Here is a 19,284-nt window from a genome sequence, read left to right on the forward strand (position 1 = left end):
TGCACATTCGTCAATAGTAAACGAAGTCAACGTTATCTATGGAGTCTGTGATTATTCACCACCACCTGCACAGCATCTACACCACAACCTTGGGACATCTCCCCTCTCTGTGGGTGGTGGGTCCTACTATTCGGAAGGGTCAGTACACTGCTCTAGCCACCTGTGACTACAACATCCTTGACTACACTATCCCAAGGGACCCGGTAGCAACCCGACAGGACACCGACCACAGGGGAAAAGGGTACAACCAGCCTTACACCTTAAAAGCAGGTGTGCCATCACACCTGTGTGCCCACCTGGCACTGGCAACAATGTCTTAAGGTCCAGCTGTATCTCGGTCATCCACCACAGGAGATGCGTCACACTTCCATCTAGCAAGAGACCGGCCGTCCCACCGCTATAACACCATCCACGGGGCTCATCACATATATATACAGTGGTACCTTGTATTACGAGCATAATTTGTTCCGGGACTGTGCTTGTAATCCAAATCCACTCTTAAACCAAAGCAAATTTTCCCATAAGAAATCAAAGAAATGCAGACAATTGGTTCCACCCCCAGAAAATAATGATTTATTATTCTGAATAACATGTAAAACAGATGAAACATCATTCAGAAACAGCAGAATATGTGATATTATAAGTTACTGTACAGTAATGGAGAGGATGGGAAACACAAGGACTGACAGAGACTGCAGGGAGTATGAAGGAATGAGCAGGGCAGATGTGGGCATTAGAGATGAGCGAAAGTGCTCGTCCGAGCTTGGTACTCGATCGAGTATTAGGGTACTCGATGGTACTCGTTACTCGGACAAGCATCTCGCAATACTCGAGGAAATCTCATCATCCGTTTCCTGTAAGTTTGCGCGCTTTTTCGCAGCCAATAAGCTTGCAGGAGACTCTTTGGTACATCCTGCAATGACGTGGGACCCATACATGTCGATAGCAGCGATTGGTTGGCCAGATCAGATGACCCTGCCATATAAAACTCGGCGCCGGTAGTGCTCGCTTCAGACGCATGCTGTGAGAGATCAGGAACAGAGCTGCTGCTGGTCAGGGAGAGTGTCAGTGTAGGATTTAGCGTTCCAGTAGGCAGGGAATACTAGTAATATTAACAAACAGACCTTTTCAGGGCTTAAAAGCTTTTATTAAAACTATTACTACAGACTGCTGGCTGGGACTTGCAGTGCTGCTACCGCGATTTAACCAGCACACTGTGGTGACCGGCTGCTGGCAGAAAGGGGACATTAGGTGTTGCATACACACCCCTAAGAAGTGCTCAGTGTACTCCTTTTTGATTTTGGGGCTGGTCGTCCTGGTGTACTGCACTGTATAGCTGGGAGTTGTAGTGCATCTCGCATAGAACTTACTTCACTGCTCATATTGTATTGGGGTGACAAAGCGTGTACAGTTGTTGCCCATACCAGATAGCACTACCTAAACTAGTGTTTATTGCACTGTATAGCTGGGAGTTGTAGTGCATCCTGCATAGAACTTACTTCACTGCTCATTGTATTGGGGTGACAAAATGTGTACAGTTGTTGCCCATACCAGAGAGCACCGTCAAGCCCCCCCCCCCTAAACTAGTGGGCACTACACTGCATTGCTTCTGTATCACTTCTAATGGTTCTCTGTGTCCTCACTGCCATGCTCTGACGTCACACTACGTCTGCGGAGGAGCAGGACTGATTGCCGGGGGCTCGCCGATCGCGCCCCCGCCAACCAGCCTGCTGTTTTATTTTATTTTTTTGGTCTAGCCAGGGCCGGGGCCTCACCACCCCCGGTCGAAAAGGCATCAAGTGTACTCTTGATGGTGAGTGGTGAGTGAGAGCAGGCCTAGCCAGTTAGCTGTCAGCACCCAGGTTCATGTCCACTACATATCCCAGCCCCTGGACTCACTCCAATTTTTGGGTGGGCTCACTTGCTTCCTCACTCACTTGTAATGGCTCTCTGTGTGCTGAGACAATTGCCAGATGCTCAAGGATCAAAGTCAATTTCAAAATCAAAAAAGCGGTGGGGGGAGAGGTGGTGAGTCACATTATGCAGGGAATGTTACCCCAACTGCTACATTCAAATTGAAAATTGAAAGGGTGCTGGGGGTAGGAGTGGGGAGTCACGTGATTCAGGGAATGTTACCCCAACTGCTACAGGAGCGGGACTGGTTGCCGGGGGCCCGACGATCGCGCCCCCACCAACCAGCCAGCTGTTTTATTTTATTTTTTCTTGTCTAGCCGTGGCCGGGGCCTCACCACCCCCGGTGGAGAGGCATCAAGTGTACCCTTGATGGTGACTGACAGCTGGCCTAGCCGGATTGTATCATACAGCCCCCCCAAAACTAGTGGGTACTACACTGTATTGCTGGGATTTGTAGTACATCCTGCATAGAACTTCACTGCTGGCCCACGTGTTCAACCTAGTGTTGCAGTTGTTTCTTAAGACCTACCCCAATTTGGCTGACTTGCTCACCAAGGTGCGGCGCATCTGTACGCATTTCCGCAAGTCAACCACGGATGCTGCCACCCTTAAAGCAGTGCAAAGGCGCTTGCAACTGCCGGCTTACAGACTGCTGTGTGACGTGCCCACGAGGTGGAATTCCACCTTCCAGATGGTAGCCAGGGTTTACCAGCAACGCAGAGCCGTTGTGGAATGCCAGATGTCAACCTCGGTTTTGTCCATTTCAAACCAAATGATTTGTGGTCCATATGCCTACCTCTGCCATCCATGGTGACTACTGGTGTGCCTCCCTTGCCTCCTTTTGGCTGGGCCTTAACTGGCATCCATGTCGACTACTGCTGGGCCTATAGTTTACTGGTGACCCTAAATTTGCCTCATTGTTTTGTCCATTTCGTACCAAATGATTTGTGGTCCATATGCCTACCTCTGGCATCCATGTAGACTACTGGTGTGCCTGCTCTTGCCTCGTTGTTGCTGGATCTTAACTGGCATCCATGTAGACTACTGGTGTGCCTGCCCTTGCCTCGTTGTTGCTGGGCCTTAATTAGCATCCATGTAGACTACTGGTGTGCCTGCCCTTGCCTCATTGTTGCTGGGCCTTAACTGGCAGCCATGTAGACTATTGGTGTGCCTGCCCTTGCCTCGTTGTTGCTGGGCCTTAACTGGCACCCATGTAGACTACTGGTGTGCCTGCCCTTGCCTCATTGTTGCTGGGCCTTAACTGGCATCCATGTAGACTACTGGTGTGCCTGCCCTTGCCTTGTTGTTCTCTGCGTCTTCACTGCCGTGCTCTGACATCACACTACGTCTGCGGAGGAGCGGCACTGGTTGCCGGGGACCTGCCGATCGCGCCCCCGCCAACCAGCCAGCTATTTTTTTTTTTTTTTTTTACTCTTACTCTACTGTGTCAGGCCTAATTTTTGTGAGGTTCCACGCCTGCCTCATCTAAAGGCCGGTAATGGCCATTTTATGTTTTTTTATTTTCTAACCTTCAATTTAAATTTTAAAATCAAATCGACTTCAATTCAAGTGCAATTTTGCACGGCTGTCTGGTCATCTATTGTATCTCCAAGATACACGCCACTGTTCAAAGGAACAGACAGTGAAAATTGTGGATCCTAATTTAGCATCCTTGTGTTATCTATTTCAAACCATATAATCTGTGGATGTCAACTTGCGGGGGTTCTCTGCCGTCCTTTCATTTTTTAGCTGGGGGCCTCTTAAGAAGACTGCATTGTTATTCTTCGTCCCTACCTCCAAAAAGATGCCTATCACGCACAACTGCATGAGGGTGTGAGGCTAAATCTAGCCATAATCCGGCTATTTTAGTTTTAGGCGCAGCAGCACTCCCGTGGGTAAGCGCCAACAGGTGGTGCTAAAACTGCTGAACAGCACCTTCTACCTTCCTTGGATGTTTTAGCCGTTTTGAAGGCAGGATTGACCAGGCCTTTTACCAGTAGCTTCTTTCCTTCCTTGGATGTTGTAGTAGCCTTTTTGAAGGCAGGATTGACCAGGTCTTTTTAATAAACAGGCTACCGCACTTGCAGTCTCTTAGAGACTCTTTAAAGGATTAAAAGTGTATTTGATCAAAATCCGTGGCCTCTTAAGCAGACTGTATTGTTCTCTGTGTCCTCACTGCCATGCTCTGACGTCACACTACGTCTGCGGAGGAGGGGGACTGGTTGCCGGGGGCCCGCCGATCGCGCCCCCGCCAACCAGCCAGCTGTTTTATTTTAGTTTTTTTTGTTTAGCCGTGGCCGGGGCCTAACCACCCCCGGTCGAGAGGCATCAAGTGTACCCTTGATGGTGAGTGCTGACTGACAACTGGCCTAGCCAGTTAGCTGTCAGCACCCGGGTTCATGTCCACTACATATCCCAGCCCCTGGACTCACTCCAATTTTTGGGAGGCTCACTTGCTGCCTCACTTACTTGTAATGGTTATCTGTGTGTTCAAGGCCCTGCTGTGTCTGGCCTAATTTTTGGGAGGCTCACTTGCTTCCTCACTGACTTGTAATGGTTATCTGGGTGCTCAAGGCCATGCTGCTTCTGCCCTAATTTTTGGGAAGCTCACATGCTTCCTCACTCTCTTTTAAGGATTCTCTGTGTGCCCAATGCCATGCTAGGTCTGGTATAATTTTTGGAAGGCTAACTGGCTACAGCTTCTACCTTGTTCGCTCTGTTCTCACCGCCATGTTGTGTCAGGCTGAATTTTTGGGTGGTTCATGACATGCTACCTCTGTTTTAATGGGTCCCCGTGTTCTCAAATTCCAGGGCCTCTTAAGAAGACTGTATTGTTCTATGTGTCCTCACTGCCTGACGTCACACTACGTCTGCAGAGGAGCTGGACTGGTTCCCGGGGGCCTGCCGATCGCGCCCCCGCCAACCAGCCTGCTGTTTTATTTTATTTTTTTGATCTAGCCGTGGCCGGAGCCTCACCACCCCCGGTCGAGAGGCATCAAGTGTACTCTTGATGGTGAGTGATGAGTGAGAGCAGGCCTAGCCAGTTAGCTGTCAGCACCCAGGTTCATGTCCACTACATATCCCAGCCCCTGGACTCACTCCAATTTTTGGGTGGGCTCACTTGATTCCTCACTCACTTGTAATGGCTCTCTGTGTGCTGAATGCCATGCAGTGTCTGGCCTAATTTTTGGGAGGCTCACTAGCTTCCTCACTCACTTGTAATGGTTCTCTGTGTGTTCAAGGCCCTGCACTGTCTGACCTAGTTTTGGGGAGCCTCACTAGCTTCCTCACTCACGTGTAATAGCTCTCTGTGTGCTGAATGCCATGCTGTGTCTGGCCTAGTTTTGGGGAGCCTCACTAGCTTCCTCACTCACTTGTAATGGCTCTCTGTGTGTTCAAGGCCCTGCAGTGTCTGGCCTAGTTTTGGGGAGCCTCACTAGGTGTGCCTGCCCTTGCCTCCTTTTTGCTGGCCCTTAACTGGCATCCCTGTTGACTACTGCTGGGCCTTTACTGGCATCCATGTTGACTACTGCTGGGCCTTTACTGGCATCCATACTGGAAGGCTGACTGGCTACCACTTCTACCTTGTTCACTCTGTCCTCACCGATATGCTGTGTCAGGCTGAATTTTTGGGTGGTTCATGATAAGCTACCTCTGTTTTAATGGTTCCCTGTGTTCTCAATGCCTACCTCTGTTTTAACCAGGCTGTTGCACAGAATTAGGCATAATGGTGCCATTAGGCAGCCTCAGAGGCATGCATACATGCTGCCCCTGCTGTTTCCTGTCCATTTCCGTTGTGTTTCCATCAATTTCTGAGGTTGACAGGTTTTCACATGACCTTCCCTCTACCGAACTTGGGTCCCCTCAAAAAATGCTCGAGTCTCCCATTGACTTCAATGGGGTTCGTTACTCGAAACGAGCACTCGAGTATCAGGAAATACTCGGCTCGAGTAATGAGCACCCGAGCATTTTAGTACTCGCTCATCACTAGTGGGCACATACATGCAGCACTCTCTGTCCGGGGAGAGAGGGGTAACAGCTATGAAGAGATTACCTTCACAGTCCTGTCCTTTGATGCAAGCCCCAGCCTGAAGTTCATCTGCTATGATTTGGAAGATGAGGGAGACTTCCTGGGTCAGAGTACAGGGCTGTAGACCCCGCTATGCAGGCCATGCCCCTCCTCCACTCCCCCTCCCACCCAGTACAGGGAGCTCTTAAACCAAAGCAATGCTCATAAACCAAGTCACAATTTTGAAAAACTGCAAGCTCTTAAACCAAAACGCTCTTAAGCTAAGTTACTCTTAAACCAAGGTACCACTGTATAGATAGATATACAGTGGTACCTTGATTTAAGAGCGTTTTGGTTTAACCCTTTGAGGACCAGGCCCAAAATGACCCAGTGGACCGCGCAAATTTTGATCTTAGTGCTTTCGTTTTTCCCTCCTTCCCTTCTAAGAGCTCTAGCACTCTCATTTTTCCATCTACAAGCCATGTAAGTGCTTGTTTTTTACAGGAATAGTTGTACTTTGTAATGGCGTCATTCATTTTACCATAACATGTATGATGGAATTCCAAATATATTATTTATGAAGATATAAATAGGTGAAATCGTAAGAAAGAATGCAATATGGTAACGTTTGGGGGGTTCCTGTGTCTATGTAATGCACTATATGGTAAAAGCGACATGATACCATTATGCTATAGGTCAGTCCGAACACAACCATATGCAGGTTACACAGATTCTCTAATGTTATATTTTTTTTTTTTTATGAAATCCTTTTTTTTGGCAATTAAATATTAATAAAATGGGCCTATTGTGACGCTTATAACGGTTTTATTTTTTCACCTATGGGGCTGTATGGGGTGTCATTTTTTCCGCCATGATCTCTAGTTTTTATTAATACCATATTTGTGAAGATCGGACGTTTTGATCACTTTTTATTGATTTTTTTTAATATATAATGTAACATAAAATCGGTAATCTGCGCACTTTTTCCCCTCTTTTCGTGTACGCCGTTCACCGTTCGCAATGACGCTTGTTATATTTTAATAGATCGGACAATTACGCACGCTACGGTATATTATATGTTTATCTATTTATTTATTTTTATATGTTTTATTTATATAATGGGAAAGGGGGGTGATTTAGACTTTTATTGGGGGAGGGGTTTTGGGGTAGTGTGTTAGTGTTTTGAACTTTTTTTTTTTACTCATTTGAAGTCCCTTTGGGGGACTTCTACATACATTAGTTTGATTTATACACTGATGAATGCTATGCCATAGGCATAGCATTGATCAGTGTTATCGGCGCTCTGCTCATTGAGCCTGCCTGTGCAGGCTCAGTGTAGCAGATCGCCGATCGGACCGCATGGAGGCAGGTGAGAGACCTCCGGCGGCCCGTTTCAACGATCGGGACCCCCGCAGTCACACTGCGGGGGTCCCGATCGGTAAGTGACAGGGGACTCCCCCTGTCACTTACACTTAAACGCTGCGGTCGCGCCGCGATCGCGGCGTTTAAGGGGTTAATGACACGCGGCAGCGCGATCGCTGCAGCGTGTCATTACCGGTGAGGTCCCGGCTGCTCACTGCAGCCGGCCCCCACCTCCTATGAAGCGCGCTCCGCTCCGGAGCGCGCTTCATAGCGGGAATACCACCCATGACGTAAGGTTACGTCATGGGTCGTCTGGGGACAGACTTCCATGACGTAACCCTACGTCCAGGGTCGTCTAGGGGTTAAAAGCTCACAGATTTTCAAAATTGTGACTTAGTTTAAGAGCATTGCTTTGGTTTAAGAGCTCCCTGTACTGGGTGGGAGCGCGAGTGGGGGAGGGGCATGGTCTGCACAGCGGGGTCTACAGCACTGTACTCTGACCCAGGAAGTCTTCCTCACCTTCCAAATCACAGCAGATCCACTTCAGGCTGGGGCTCACATCAGGGGACAGGACTGTGGAGGCAATCTCTTCATAGCTGTAACATCTCTCTCCCTGGACAGAGAGTGCTGCCCACATATGCCCTGCTCATTCCTCCATGCACCCTGCAGTCTCTGTCAGCCCTTGTGTTTCCCATCCTCTCCATTACTGTACAGTAACTTATAATATCACATATTCTGCTGTTTCTGAATGTTTGTTTCATCTGTTTTACATGTTATTCAGAATAATAAATCATTATTTTTGGGGTGTGGAACCAATTGTCTGCATTTCTTTGATTTCTTATGGGAAAATTTGCTCTGGTTTAAGAGTGGATTTAGATTACAAGCGCGGTCCCGGAACGAATTATGTTCGTAATCCAAGGCACCCCTGTATTTATTTATTTATTTATTTTCCGATTTCTTTTGGCCTGTCATTGGTACCACTTACCTTTCCCAATAAGACCATTTTAACTCTAGGTAACTCATTGGCTTTACCCACTGACATTACTGTGTCAATTTTTGTATTGAAGCCAAAAGATAGAATAAGAATACACTTCTTGTGGCGAGATCAACTAAACAGTTTGTCGTTCCAACCCACAGACAAAAATGAACATGTTGACAGATTGGGCTGGAATCATAGATATGCATCTGATTCATTGCTACTTTTCCCGGACAGCCTTCCAGTAGTGTAACATAATGGGACAGATTTGCTAAATCATGGCACATTTTTACAAGTTTTAAGAGCCCTTTAAGTGCCATTAAGGTCTTCACCTTATTTCTTGCTCTAGGATGCAAAAGCTGGCAGTCAGACAGATATAGACAGGCAGTGAGCCCTGGCTGTTCCCACCCTCTGTCTCTGCCTACTTGCCTCGGTCAGCCATAGGCGGCTGCGGACAACCAATAAGGCGGTCCCTGCACCGGTGTAAGTGGAACACAGACACTTACAGCTCAGTGATAAGTACAGGATATCCCGTGGCCACATGTTTTGTCTTACATGGCTTTTAAATGGCTTCTTCAGCAGAACAATGCTTACAAACACAAAGCAATGTTTCCCAGAAATGTTTCTGGAGGATTGCAGCACTTCTGTGGCCACCATGTAGTTTGGCATTTATTCCTTTACACTCCACATCTGCATTATGGATTACTTTTACATATTTTTTGAAAAAAAAACAAGAAAACTGTTTACTTGTTCACTGTGCATTTTTCTATATACATCATTGTGGTGTCTCTTTTGTATGTGTCAGGGTTAAATGTTCGTCAGTCTTTGTATTTGTCTTGTCTTGACAATGCCAAGTTTTGCTGTTGTTTTTTTTGCTTTATAGGTTCTAATATTTTATACTATATTATACCTCTCTGTAATGTTTGATTTCTCTTACTTATGATACATAGCACAATAGCAAAACCAGGAATTTATGTAAATGCTTTATTTATAGTTAAAAAAAAAAAAAAAAATTACAGAAAATGCAAAGAATTCAGTACAAAGAGATGCCATACTGAATTAAAAGCAGAAAGTGATGCCTAAAATAGTAATGATGCTGTTGGGGTTACAAACGTAATATTCATCCACTGCAAGAGAAAAAACAAGAGCAAGTTAGGTTCAACAGCCCCGTGTAACGTATTTTGCAATTTTCTTGTCTTTTTTAATCATTCATTTTAGATTGAATATAATTAATTCATTCTTTAGATTGTATAGGATTTATGCTAGGATTAATCCTTGCACAATAATCACATATGGAGATTCTATTATATTACAACTAGAGATGAGCGAACCTCGAGCATACTCGAGTCGATCCGAACCCGAACTTTCGGCATTTGATTAGCGGTGGCTGCTGAACTTGGATAAAGCCCTAAGGCTATGTGGAAATCATGGATATAGTCATTGGCTGTATCCATGTTTTCCAGACAACCTTAGAGCTTTATCCAAGTTCAGCAGTCACCGCTAATCAAATACCGAACGTTCGGGTTCGGATTGACTCAAACCCCAACCCGGTTCGCTCATCTCTAATTACAACCTAAAATAATGGTTTGCTGTGTCTATTAAAATGCTTGGACACCCTCAACTCCAAACCAAAAAGTTGAGTCAGTGATTGTCCATGGTATTACATCAACCAGCCAGTCCTTGCTTTCCACCCGTCCAGTAGGTTTTGAATTGAATAACCGAAAAATTATAATGGATTCCCCAAATGCACCCCTATACACTAGTCTGGCTTATGTTAATAAAAGGACTCCAGGCCTCACCTTGGTTTACATCAGCTGTGTAGGAAGGGATTCCCCGACACAGGGCTTCAACATAGACTCCGTATATGCCGATATTAGCAATGGGAACTTTGTTGGCATTGAACTTGAAGAGACGTGATGAGACCTAAATAAATTGAAGAAATTATATAAAGTCAACAAAAATTATTTTAGTTTAGGGCTATCCTCCCACTATTTTTGATCAGTATTTCTCAACCAAAACCAGGAGTGGATTGAAAACACAGAAAGACTGTCCACACACTGTTGAAATTTAGTGGATGACCCCCATTAAATGGCAAATGATTGCCGTTAATTTAAAATAACGGCGGTTGTTTTGAAATAACGGCCTTTATATGCTGTTAAATGAGGGCCATCCACTAAATTTCAGCAGTGTGTGAACATAGGGTGAGATTTATCAAACTAATGCAAAATAGAACTGGCTCAGTTGCCTCTAGCAACCAATCAGATTCCACCTTCATTTTCCAAAGAGTCTGAGGAATGAAAGGTGGAATCTGATTGGTTGCTAGGGGCAACTGAGCCAGTTTCACTCTACACCATGTTTGATAAATCTCCCCCTCTGTTTTCAATCCACTCCTGGTTTTGGTTGTAAAAATACTGACCAATATACTGAGCTAAAATACTGTGTGTGAACATAGCCTAAATTTATGTGGTTTGTCTCATGAATACAACCAATGTCTACATGCCCTATAAAGGCATATAATGTATGTGCCATAGATAAGATCCTACCTCCATGTCCACACTACAATAAAAGTGAATAGGTGGTAGAGGGGAAATGTCAGGTCAGACATGGCCTCCTAACCTTCAATGAAAAGGGGTGGTCTTTGTGAGAGCCCCTTTAATACATCCTCTGAAATTACTATAACAGTTTTTTATTGAAGCTCTATTAGATGACCCCATACACTCCCATATTAAAGTGGTACTCCAGTGTGGGTGCTATTTTTAGATGTGGCCGGGGAGGAGGTGGCTGAAAAAAAAAAAGACATCCACTCACCTCCCCGGTTCCAGCGGCGGGTCCCGCATCGCGGCGCTCCGGTGCCCGGTTCTCGGCCACTTCCGGGTGTCTGACGCGGGCCCAAGACGTGACGTCTCAGGTCCGCTCAGCCACTCAGTGAAGGAGGCGGGATCCGGGGAGGTGAGTGGACGTCTTTTTTTTCAGCCACCTCCTCCCCGGCCACATCTAAAAATAGCCCCCACGCTGGAGTACCCCTTTAATATCACATAAAATTCAGTGCTTTATATATTACCAATATAATAACAAGTACAACGCAACTAAAAATGAAGCGTAAAATAGGGGACACTAGGACCCCCAGTCCTGCAAGGTTAGAGGTGTAGTGCTGATAGAGCCTACATGCTGCCCAACTCTTAGCTGTGCTATGGGGCCCCCAATTCTTCATATTCCTTATTAAAGTGAATCTAAACTATTGCCTCAAGATGAATTAGCATTGGTCAAAAATCCTTTAACTCATGTCAGGGCCCCAGGGAACAAAGACACAGGACAAGTGGGCCCTATGGCTAACAACCCCCACGCTGTCCCTACCTACTTGCAGTGCAGGTCCTAAATGACCATCCGCAACTGGGCGGCGTTCCCTACACTGCAGTACGTGCAAACACGAAACAAGACAAGACAAAACTCACACAATAAAAGAATAGTCAGCGGGCAAGGTTGGCAACAAATGGGCAGCAGAAGTAAAGAAGCAAAATCCACAAGAAAGGTCGAGGTCACAAAATGCAGAGGTCAGAATCACTAATACACACGGAAAGGAGATACTAGGACAAGGCACTATAACAGACAGTAGACAAGGTAAATGGTGAAACAGAAGCCAGAGACAAAACAATATGAACTGAGAACAGAGCAAGGAACACTGAACTCAAAAAACAAAGACTGGAGAGAAACAAGCAAAGGGATCAGAAAACAGACAATATGACAAAGGCTGGATCTAGCTGAAGAGACTAGCTGGACAAAGCTATCAAGAGCCCAGGCTGGAGGGAGAAGCTTATAAGGGAGCAGAAGTCCCGGACTCCAAGCAGATAGGAAGAACAGGAGAAACACACAAGAGAATCACAGAAAGCCAGAGGTGAAGAGACCTGTCAATCACAACACAGCAGAGACAATTAGTGAGAAAGCCACAGCAAAGGAAAGTGCAGGGAGAACAGAGAAAACATGGACCGATCACAAAAGACATAGGCAAAGAACATAATAAAACCAGGAACGGATCATGGCCAAAAGCACAGTCTTTAGCGCAGAGGTCAGATCTTCGCCACAGAGGGTGGCACTGATGCCTTTTCAGGCGCGATCATGACACCATATTTCTATTTCTAATATAAGAGTAGGTTATTTCTAATATATTTCTATTTCTAATATAAGAGTAGGTTATTTCTAATATATTTCTATTTCTAATATAAGAGTAGGTTATTTCTAATATATTTCTATTTCTAAAATAAGAGTAGGTTATTTCTAATATATTTCTATTTCTAATATAAGAGTAGGTTATTTCTAACATATTTCTATTTCTAATATAAGAGTAAGTTATTGAACTCCTTACAGGTTTCTGTTGGCCGAGCACCTCCAGGCTGGGAAAGACAGTCATATCCATTTTTGTCACCACGCACTCCTTCTTTCCATAAGGTCTGGTTGCAAATACACCCTTTAAGTTAAAGAGAATGAAGCATATTATACACTCAGCCATTGCCTTGATGTCAAAACTGTGTAAGGAAGAAGAATGAACAAATGAAAGAATGAATTGACTAATAGGTACAAGACATTACTTTTCTCAATAGGTCTTGCAAGGATGGTGTATATTTCCCCCAATATGCAGTTGATTTTAATTGTAGCTAACAGAAAAATGGATTTATAACTAGCAAACAATGCTACGTTATAATTTAAAAAAAACTTGCCTGCTTTCTTCCAGAAACAGTGCCACTCTTGTCCTCAGCGTGGGTGTGGTATTGCAGCTGAGTTCCATTGAAGTGAATAGAGCCAGGTTGCAATACCACACACAACCTTAGGTCAGGCGTGGCACTGTTTTTCGAAGAAATCAGCTATGTTTTCCTAATTCTTCATAAACCCTTAAACCTCTACTAATAAGGTTACTTTTATGTGGCAGTATGTTGGTCAATATTTTGCATTACAATTCATAAGCCAAAATTAGGAATGGGTCCAAAAGAAAGTGCAAATCTTCTTTATGTAGGCTATGAATACTTTAAAAAAAGACTGGTAATTCTTATGTGTATTCCATATGCCCTAAACCAGTGCTTCTCAAGTCCAGTCCTCAGGCCTCACCAACAGGTCATGTTTTGAGGATTTCCTTAGTATCTCACAGGTGACATAATTATAGTCAGTACATCAGGTATTAGCAAAGGTGTCTTTTGTATGGGATATCCTCAAATCATGACCTGTTGGTGAGGCCTGAGGACTGGAATTGAAAAGCACTGACCTAGAGAGTATAAGTTCACATGGACAACACTATACTGTTATACGTAGTTGCTTCAATGTGTTACATCTGTTGCTGTATGTGCAGCGCTATATATACAATAGGATAGATTTATCAAATCGGTGTGAAGTAGAACTGCCTCAGTTGCCCCTAGCAACCAATCAGATTCCATCTTTAATTTTCAAAAGAATATGTGAGGAACGAAAAGTGGAATCTGATTGGTTGCTAGGGGCAACTGAGCCAGTTTCACTTTACACCATGTTTGATAAATCTCCCACGTAACTTGCTTACTCTTCCATAGTCAAAGATGGAGTCCCAGGAGTTCCAGCCATTTATATTGTTCACATGGGCCACTTGGTCCTGGTTGTTGATGTTCACAGTCTGGTGCACATTGCTACCATCGTTCCCTGAATTGTTAATATCGACATTCTGCAGAAGAAATAAAGAAAGTTACTCACAATCCTCTAAAATATCAAATAAAACCAAGAAAATGGATAACTACTGGTAAGAACATAACAGTTCAATGTGTGGAGCCGGATAACTCAACTGTTCTGCTTCAGGAATAAGTAGAACCAAGCAATACCAGGACAGAACTGGATAAATTACATATATATATATATATATATATATATATATATATATATATATATATATATATATAGTATTTAGATGGCAAATATTATGTGTATACTTACATCATTAGCAAGCAGAGTTCCAAGGAGAGCAGCGAAAATCACCTAAGAGTGAAACATATGAACAATATGTTTATTACACCGGGTTCACATTGCATTTGTGTTACATCCAGAAAAAGTGTCTGATATATAATGCACTGCAAGAAATGCTATTCCATCCAATGGGGTCTTGTTGTAGAACTGATACCTCTAGACCTTCTTTCTCTCTTTCTCCTGAGCTCCCTTTAGAGAAGTGGTAATGCTGACAGCCAGCTGGCCGTCAGTATTACGGCCGTCAGTATTACCACCTCTGAGCAGGGAGCTGAGGAAGAGGATACAGTAGGAAGACTGACTTCAAAGCCATAATACTTACTTGGTGAGGTTCAAATGATATAACTTGCTACAAATGGAAGGTTATCATATATGCAGTGTCACTGTGTATACAGTGTTGGACTGGCCCACCAGAGGACGGGGGGATCCTCCGGTGGGCCCCCAATCTTAGAACCTGCACAAACACTGACCGATATGTCGTGTCTCATTGGTTCTTCATTGGTGGGCCCCCAGGATTATTTCCTCTGGTGGGCCCCAGATACCCCACTGGCTGGCTTTATACCATAAATTTATCATCTAAATTGTATCAGCCATTAGCCATAGCAATAATTTCGGTGGTAAATACATACCAAGGTCTTCATTTTTGGTTGTCTCTCCAGGAAGAGAAGCTTAGAATGAAATCAAAGGTACAGACCCCTCTCTTGGTCTCCTTTATATACAGAAGAAAGGACAAGCACACTGAATTGAATGGAATTCTTGGAATGTGTCCACCTTGTAATGAAAAAGACACAATGCAATATTTTATTTATCTTATTAAACATAGATATGGAAGTGACCAGGCACAATTTGATAAAGGTTCCATTGTTTTTAAGTTTACATTGTGCAATACAAGGTACGGTGTGCGGCCAAGTCAAAAAGTTACATCTGAATAGTGGGCTGAAATTGGAGCATAGGAATGATCCACAGATCACCCTGAGGTCCCTAGGGAACTTTGTTGTGAGCTTCGACCCATACAACATGAGTCTTGACATAAGCAAACAAACTATTAAATGTTGTGGCTATAAGTACTGTAAAAACTAATTGGAATATACATTCAAATAAAGAACTTTTTAAGGGTACCTCTCATTCAGTATGCTGAGATAACCAGTGTTGCCATGATATAACAATGGTATCTTTGGCTTTTGTTGCAATGTAACTTTATCATGTAACTTAATCATTTTATTAGGTGAGAAAATTCAATTGTTACAATTAAAAACTAAACTAAACCAAATTAAAATATTTAAAATCCTAACAAAAAATGTCAATATGTGCAATGGGAATCTGTGAGATTTTTTTTTTAATTAATGAAAATAATGTGCTATAGGTTGTGAGCTCCTAAAGGTCCCTATATACCTTATACTTTTCTCTTCCGTGCCCGCCACTTGCAATGGGTTTGACCGTCAGTATAAGGTTTATGAGGCTATTCCAACCAACCACCAACAGATGACGTCAGTGGAGATAGGGATAAGGAAAATCACTGCCCGACCCCTTTGTTCTGGGAGTGATAATCCACCCTATAAAGAAAACAGGAGCGCTCAGCCATGCTGAACGTTCCTGTGTATGGGGAGGATGGGGGCTGGTCGAGGGAAGATAACTGACGCTCAGACGTCAGTTATTTAAGGTATCTGGGGACCTTAACTTTTGACTTAAGGAGTAATGGAAAATAGATGAATGACTATAGTGTCATCCCACTATGTCCCATATGCTATGACTTTAAAGTGGATCTTTAAAATGACAATTGGGCAATACCAGTTGGGGTGTATGCCTAAACACTAATCCTGTCCAATCAGTGCTGATAACATCAGACTGTGCTGGGACACACCTCTTTGACAAGGTGGCAAGTAACTCCCAATTGTCAATTTAGTCATGAATATTCCGGAGAAATAACAGAGGAACAGCACCACCCAGCGCTGTACGAAAATAGTCTTCAGAGTTAAAAAGAAAAATATGCCCGACTTGAGTAACAAGCACTGGAGCATTTAAGTGTTTCTCTCAACACTATCCTTAGGTTTGAGAAAGGGAGCCCAGCGCTCCAGAAATGTGCTACCTGTGGATATGTACTTGTACATATGTATCTCCTTTTTGTTTGGACATTGTATCTCAACACAACCTGTCACCAATGATGCTGTAGTGTCATTACGTACATTACGTACATGCTATAAAAACGAGTCACTGAGGTGAATTTTCTCGCAGTCTTTCCTGATTCTTGAGCCGTTCAGTAGGGAGAGTGATACGAGCAGGGACAGCATCTGAATTTATTTACCCAGTAATATTCACAGTGGTAGTTAGTCAGTGTAGGGAGGGAGAGCTGGCCGAGTAGGGCTTAAAATGTTGTGAAATTCTCAGTGACTGAATCCAGCGTTTTAGCACCATTAGGATTCATTTCTTAACGCTGTAGTGACCAGGTGTCCTCTGTGAAAAAATCTTAAAAACCCAACAGTCCTTTTTAGGGCTAATTTTTTTTTTTTTTTCATTAATCTTTCTGTCTGGCTCTGCTGTGTGCCAGTGATTGCCAGTATATACCCAGGGGCAAATAAAAGATATGCTAATGCTATACACCTCGCAATTGCTCCGCTATTTCATAATTTGCGCTTTGCGCCTGGTAATCTGTACACACCGAAACGTACGCGTCTACTGTGCTTCGTTATTTGTTCGTGAATGTTTGCCGAACACGCACGCGCACCGACCACAATAATTTTTTTTTTATATTCGTGTTTGGGATCCGAACCAAACATCAGGATGTTCGCTCATCACTAGTGAGGACTAGTAACACCCAGTTATCAATTTTTTTTTCACAAATTTCTGAGAACTAAGGAGTGCATTTTTAGAAAAGATGCCCCCCCCCCCTCCCCCCAGTTGTAACTTCATGGGGTATGGTACTATTTACCATACTAGTCATGTCAAGAGTACAGCGCTAATTTTCAGGTTTGTTCGAACTCAAACCATCGGCATTTGACTCCCGATGCCGCCTGGAAAACAGGGATACAGCCTATTACCTAGTAGCATTTAACTTGCTGTGTTTGGCTGCAGCTTTCTCTCCTCCCCTTTTGAAAAGGCATATATGCCCCTTTAAGTTATATTATATATAGTTTTATGTTATAATATAGTATAGTACATAGTAATCCATATAAATCAGTAAGCTCTACCCGACTATTTATCCCTTCATCCAGTAACACCCGGGTCCACAAGCTAAATATTTTTCTAGAATTTCTTTTGGCATGTCCTTGGTACCAGTGGCCCTTCCCAACCAAACCATCTTTACTCTAGATAACCCATTGCCTAAGCCGCTGACACTACTGACTTAATCAGTATATAGAAGCCAAGAGATACAATAAGCACACACGTCCCATGCTGGACTGGATCCACTAAACTGTTTGATGTCCAAAACCAAAGATAAAAACTTATGTGTTGACAGATTGGGCTGGAATCATTGATAAGAATCTGATTCATTGCTGTCTTTCCCAATAGCCTTGGTGCAGTGTAACGTACAGTAGTATACTGCAGATGGTTCGGCAAAGCTGAATTGGAAGTATAAAAATCAAGCTAGCCTATAGAGTATTATAAAGTATTTGTATTTACTTTTTATTCTTTTCTGTTTGTCTAATATGCATGTCATCTATGGGGGCAGCCATAATGCCAGAGCTTCTGTTCTGCACTGCTGACAGCAGCCATAGGAGCTGACTGATTGACCTATAAGGGAGAGTGTATCAGGCATGTTCTGTGACCTGTGCAGAGGAAAGGAAGAGGGGACCTGCGACCATTATCTACTATGGATGGTGGATACTGTATTAGCTATATATTTCCGTCCGCTTTCATTATAATCCTACTTTTAATTACACTAAGGAGACTACTGAAAAGTTTCCTCTACAGAGGATGAAGTGGCAGTCTTATTTAAAGGGCAAAAATTTTCAAATCAACTGATGTCAGAAAGTTATACATATTTGTAAATGACTAAATTTAACTATCTCTAGTCTTTCAGTACTTATCAGCTGCTGTATGTGCTGCAGGAAGTGGTGTATTCTTTCCAGTCTGACACAGTGCTCTCTGCTGCCACCTCTGTCTATGTCAGGAACTGTCCAGAGCAGAAGCAAATCCCCATTAAAAACCTTTTCTACTTTGGACAGTTCATGGCATGGCCAGAGGTGGCAGCAGAGAGAGGTTTCTTTTTTTGTGAAAAATTTGTTTGCCTGATATACAAAGAAAAAAGTTTGAGTAAAGAAACTTTCCGAAAAGGAGCTATTGGTGTCATAGCGTGCTGTTTCTATTATCTAGCAGAGAGCACTGTGTCAGACTGGAAAGAATACACCACTTCCTGCAGGACATACAGCAGCTGATAAGTACTGGAAGACTTGAGATTTTTAAATCGAAGTAAACTACAAATCTTTATAATTTTCTGACATCAATTGATTTATACGTAAAAAAAAAAAATCTCACCGTTGTACCCCTTTAAGGGGTTATCTAGCATAGAAAAAAAACGTAAAAAAGACACAGTGCCACTCTTATTTGTGTGTGGTGTTGCAGCTCAGTTCCATTGAAGTAAATGAAGCTAGGTTGTAGTACCCCACAAGGTCTGAAGCACCCCTGGTGCTATATTTGGAAGAAAGCAGCTATATTTTTTCAATTTCTGGATAACCCTTTTAGGTTTAGTTGCTAGAATGAAAACTTTAAGATATCAGGAATAAATAGATAGATTTAAATACATATATATGTATATTTATTTAAACAATAAGTACTTATCTGATGACACATTCCCTTTAGGTCCCATTATGGACTACACCATCAGACTAATGTTGTTTATGTGTGATGTTCCTTTAAGACAGGGAAGGGGAATCTTCAGCCCTCCAGCTGTTGCAAAACTACAATTTCCATCATGCCTGGGCAGCCGAAGCTTTAGCATGATGGGAATGATCATCTGGAGGGCCAAAGGTTCCCTGCTTTAAGAGCTTGCAGTTTTGCATCTTCACTGAGCAATATACATTGAGGAGAGTCTGATGCTACGTTTACACGGAGCGAT

The 19,284-nt window shown here is 43.4% G+C and overlaps 2 protein-coding genes across 2 annotated transcripts in view; both read right to left on the reverse strand.

Annotated features, from left to right (window-relative positions):
• LOC138765969 (gastrokine-2-like) overlaps positions 1 to 19,284 on the reverse strand; it is a 69,478-nt gene that overhangs the window by 30,627 nt on the left and 19,567 nt on the right. The gene's annotated exons all lie outside the window — the stretch shown is intronic.
• Positions 9,232 to 14,934, reverse strand: LOC138765994 (gastrokine-1-like). Its single transcript, XM_069943246.1, has 6 exons — positions 14,861 to 14,934; positions 14,205 to 14,246; positions 13,801 to 13,938; positions 12,622 to 12,723; positions 10,061 to 10,184; positions 9,232 to 9,388 (listed from the first exon to the last, which is right to left on the reverse strand). Exons 1-6 carry the CDS (start codon positions 14,870 to 14,872, stop codon positions 9,321 to 9,323), a joined length of 486 nt encoding a protein of 161 aa, XP_069799347.1. The 5' UTR covers positions 14,873 to 14,934; the 3' UTR covers positions 9,232 to 9,320.

Source organism: Dendropsophus ebraccatus, chromosome 1 (assembly GCF_027789765.1).
Source record: "Dendropsophus ebraccatus isolate aDenEbr1 chromosome 1, aDenEbr1.pat, whole genome shotgun sequence".
Taxonomy (NCBI): Eukaryota; Metazoa; Chordata; class Amphibia; order Anura; family Hylidae; genus Dendropsophus; species Dendropsophus ebraccatus.

Excerpts from the sequence above, each read along its gene's own strand:
- LOC138765994 (XM_069943246.1), bottom strand. Across the intron at positions 12,724-13,800 it reads CCATCTTTGACTATGGAAGA|GGTGTATTTGCAACCAGACC; the intron begins GTAAGCAAGTTA and ends TTTAACTTAAAG. Across the intron at positions 10,185-12,621 it reads TGCTCGGCCAACAGAAACCT|GTCTCATCACGTCTCTTCAA; the intron begins GTAAGGAGTTCA and ends CAATTTATTTAG.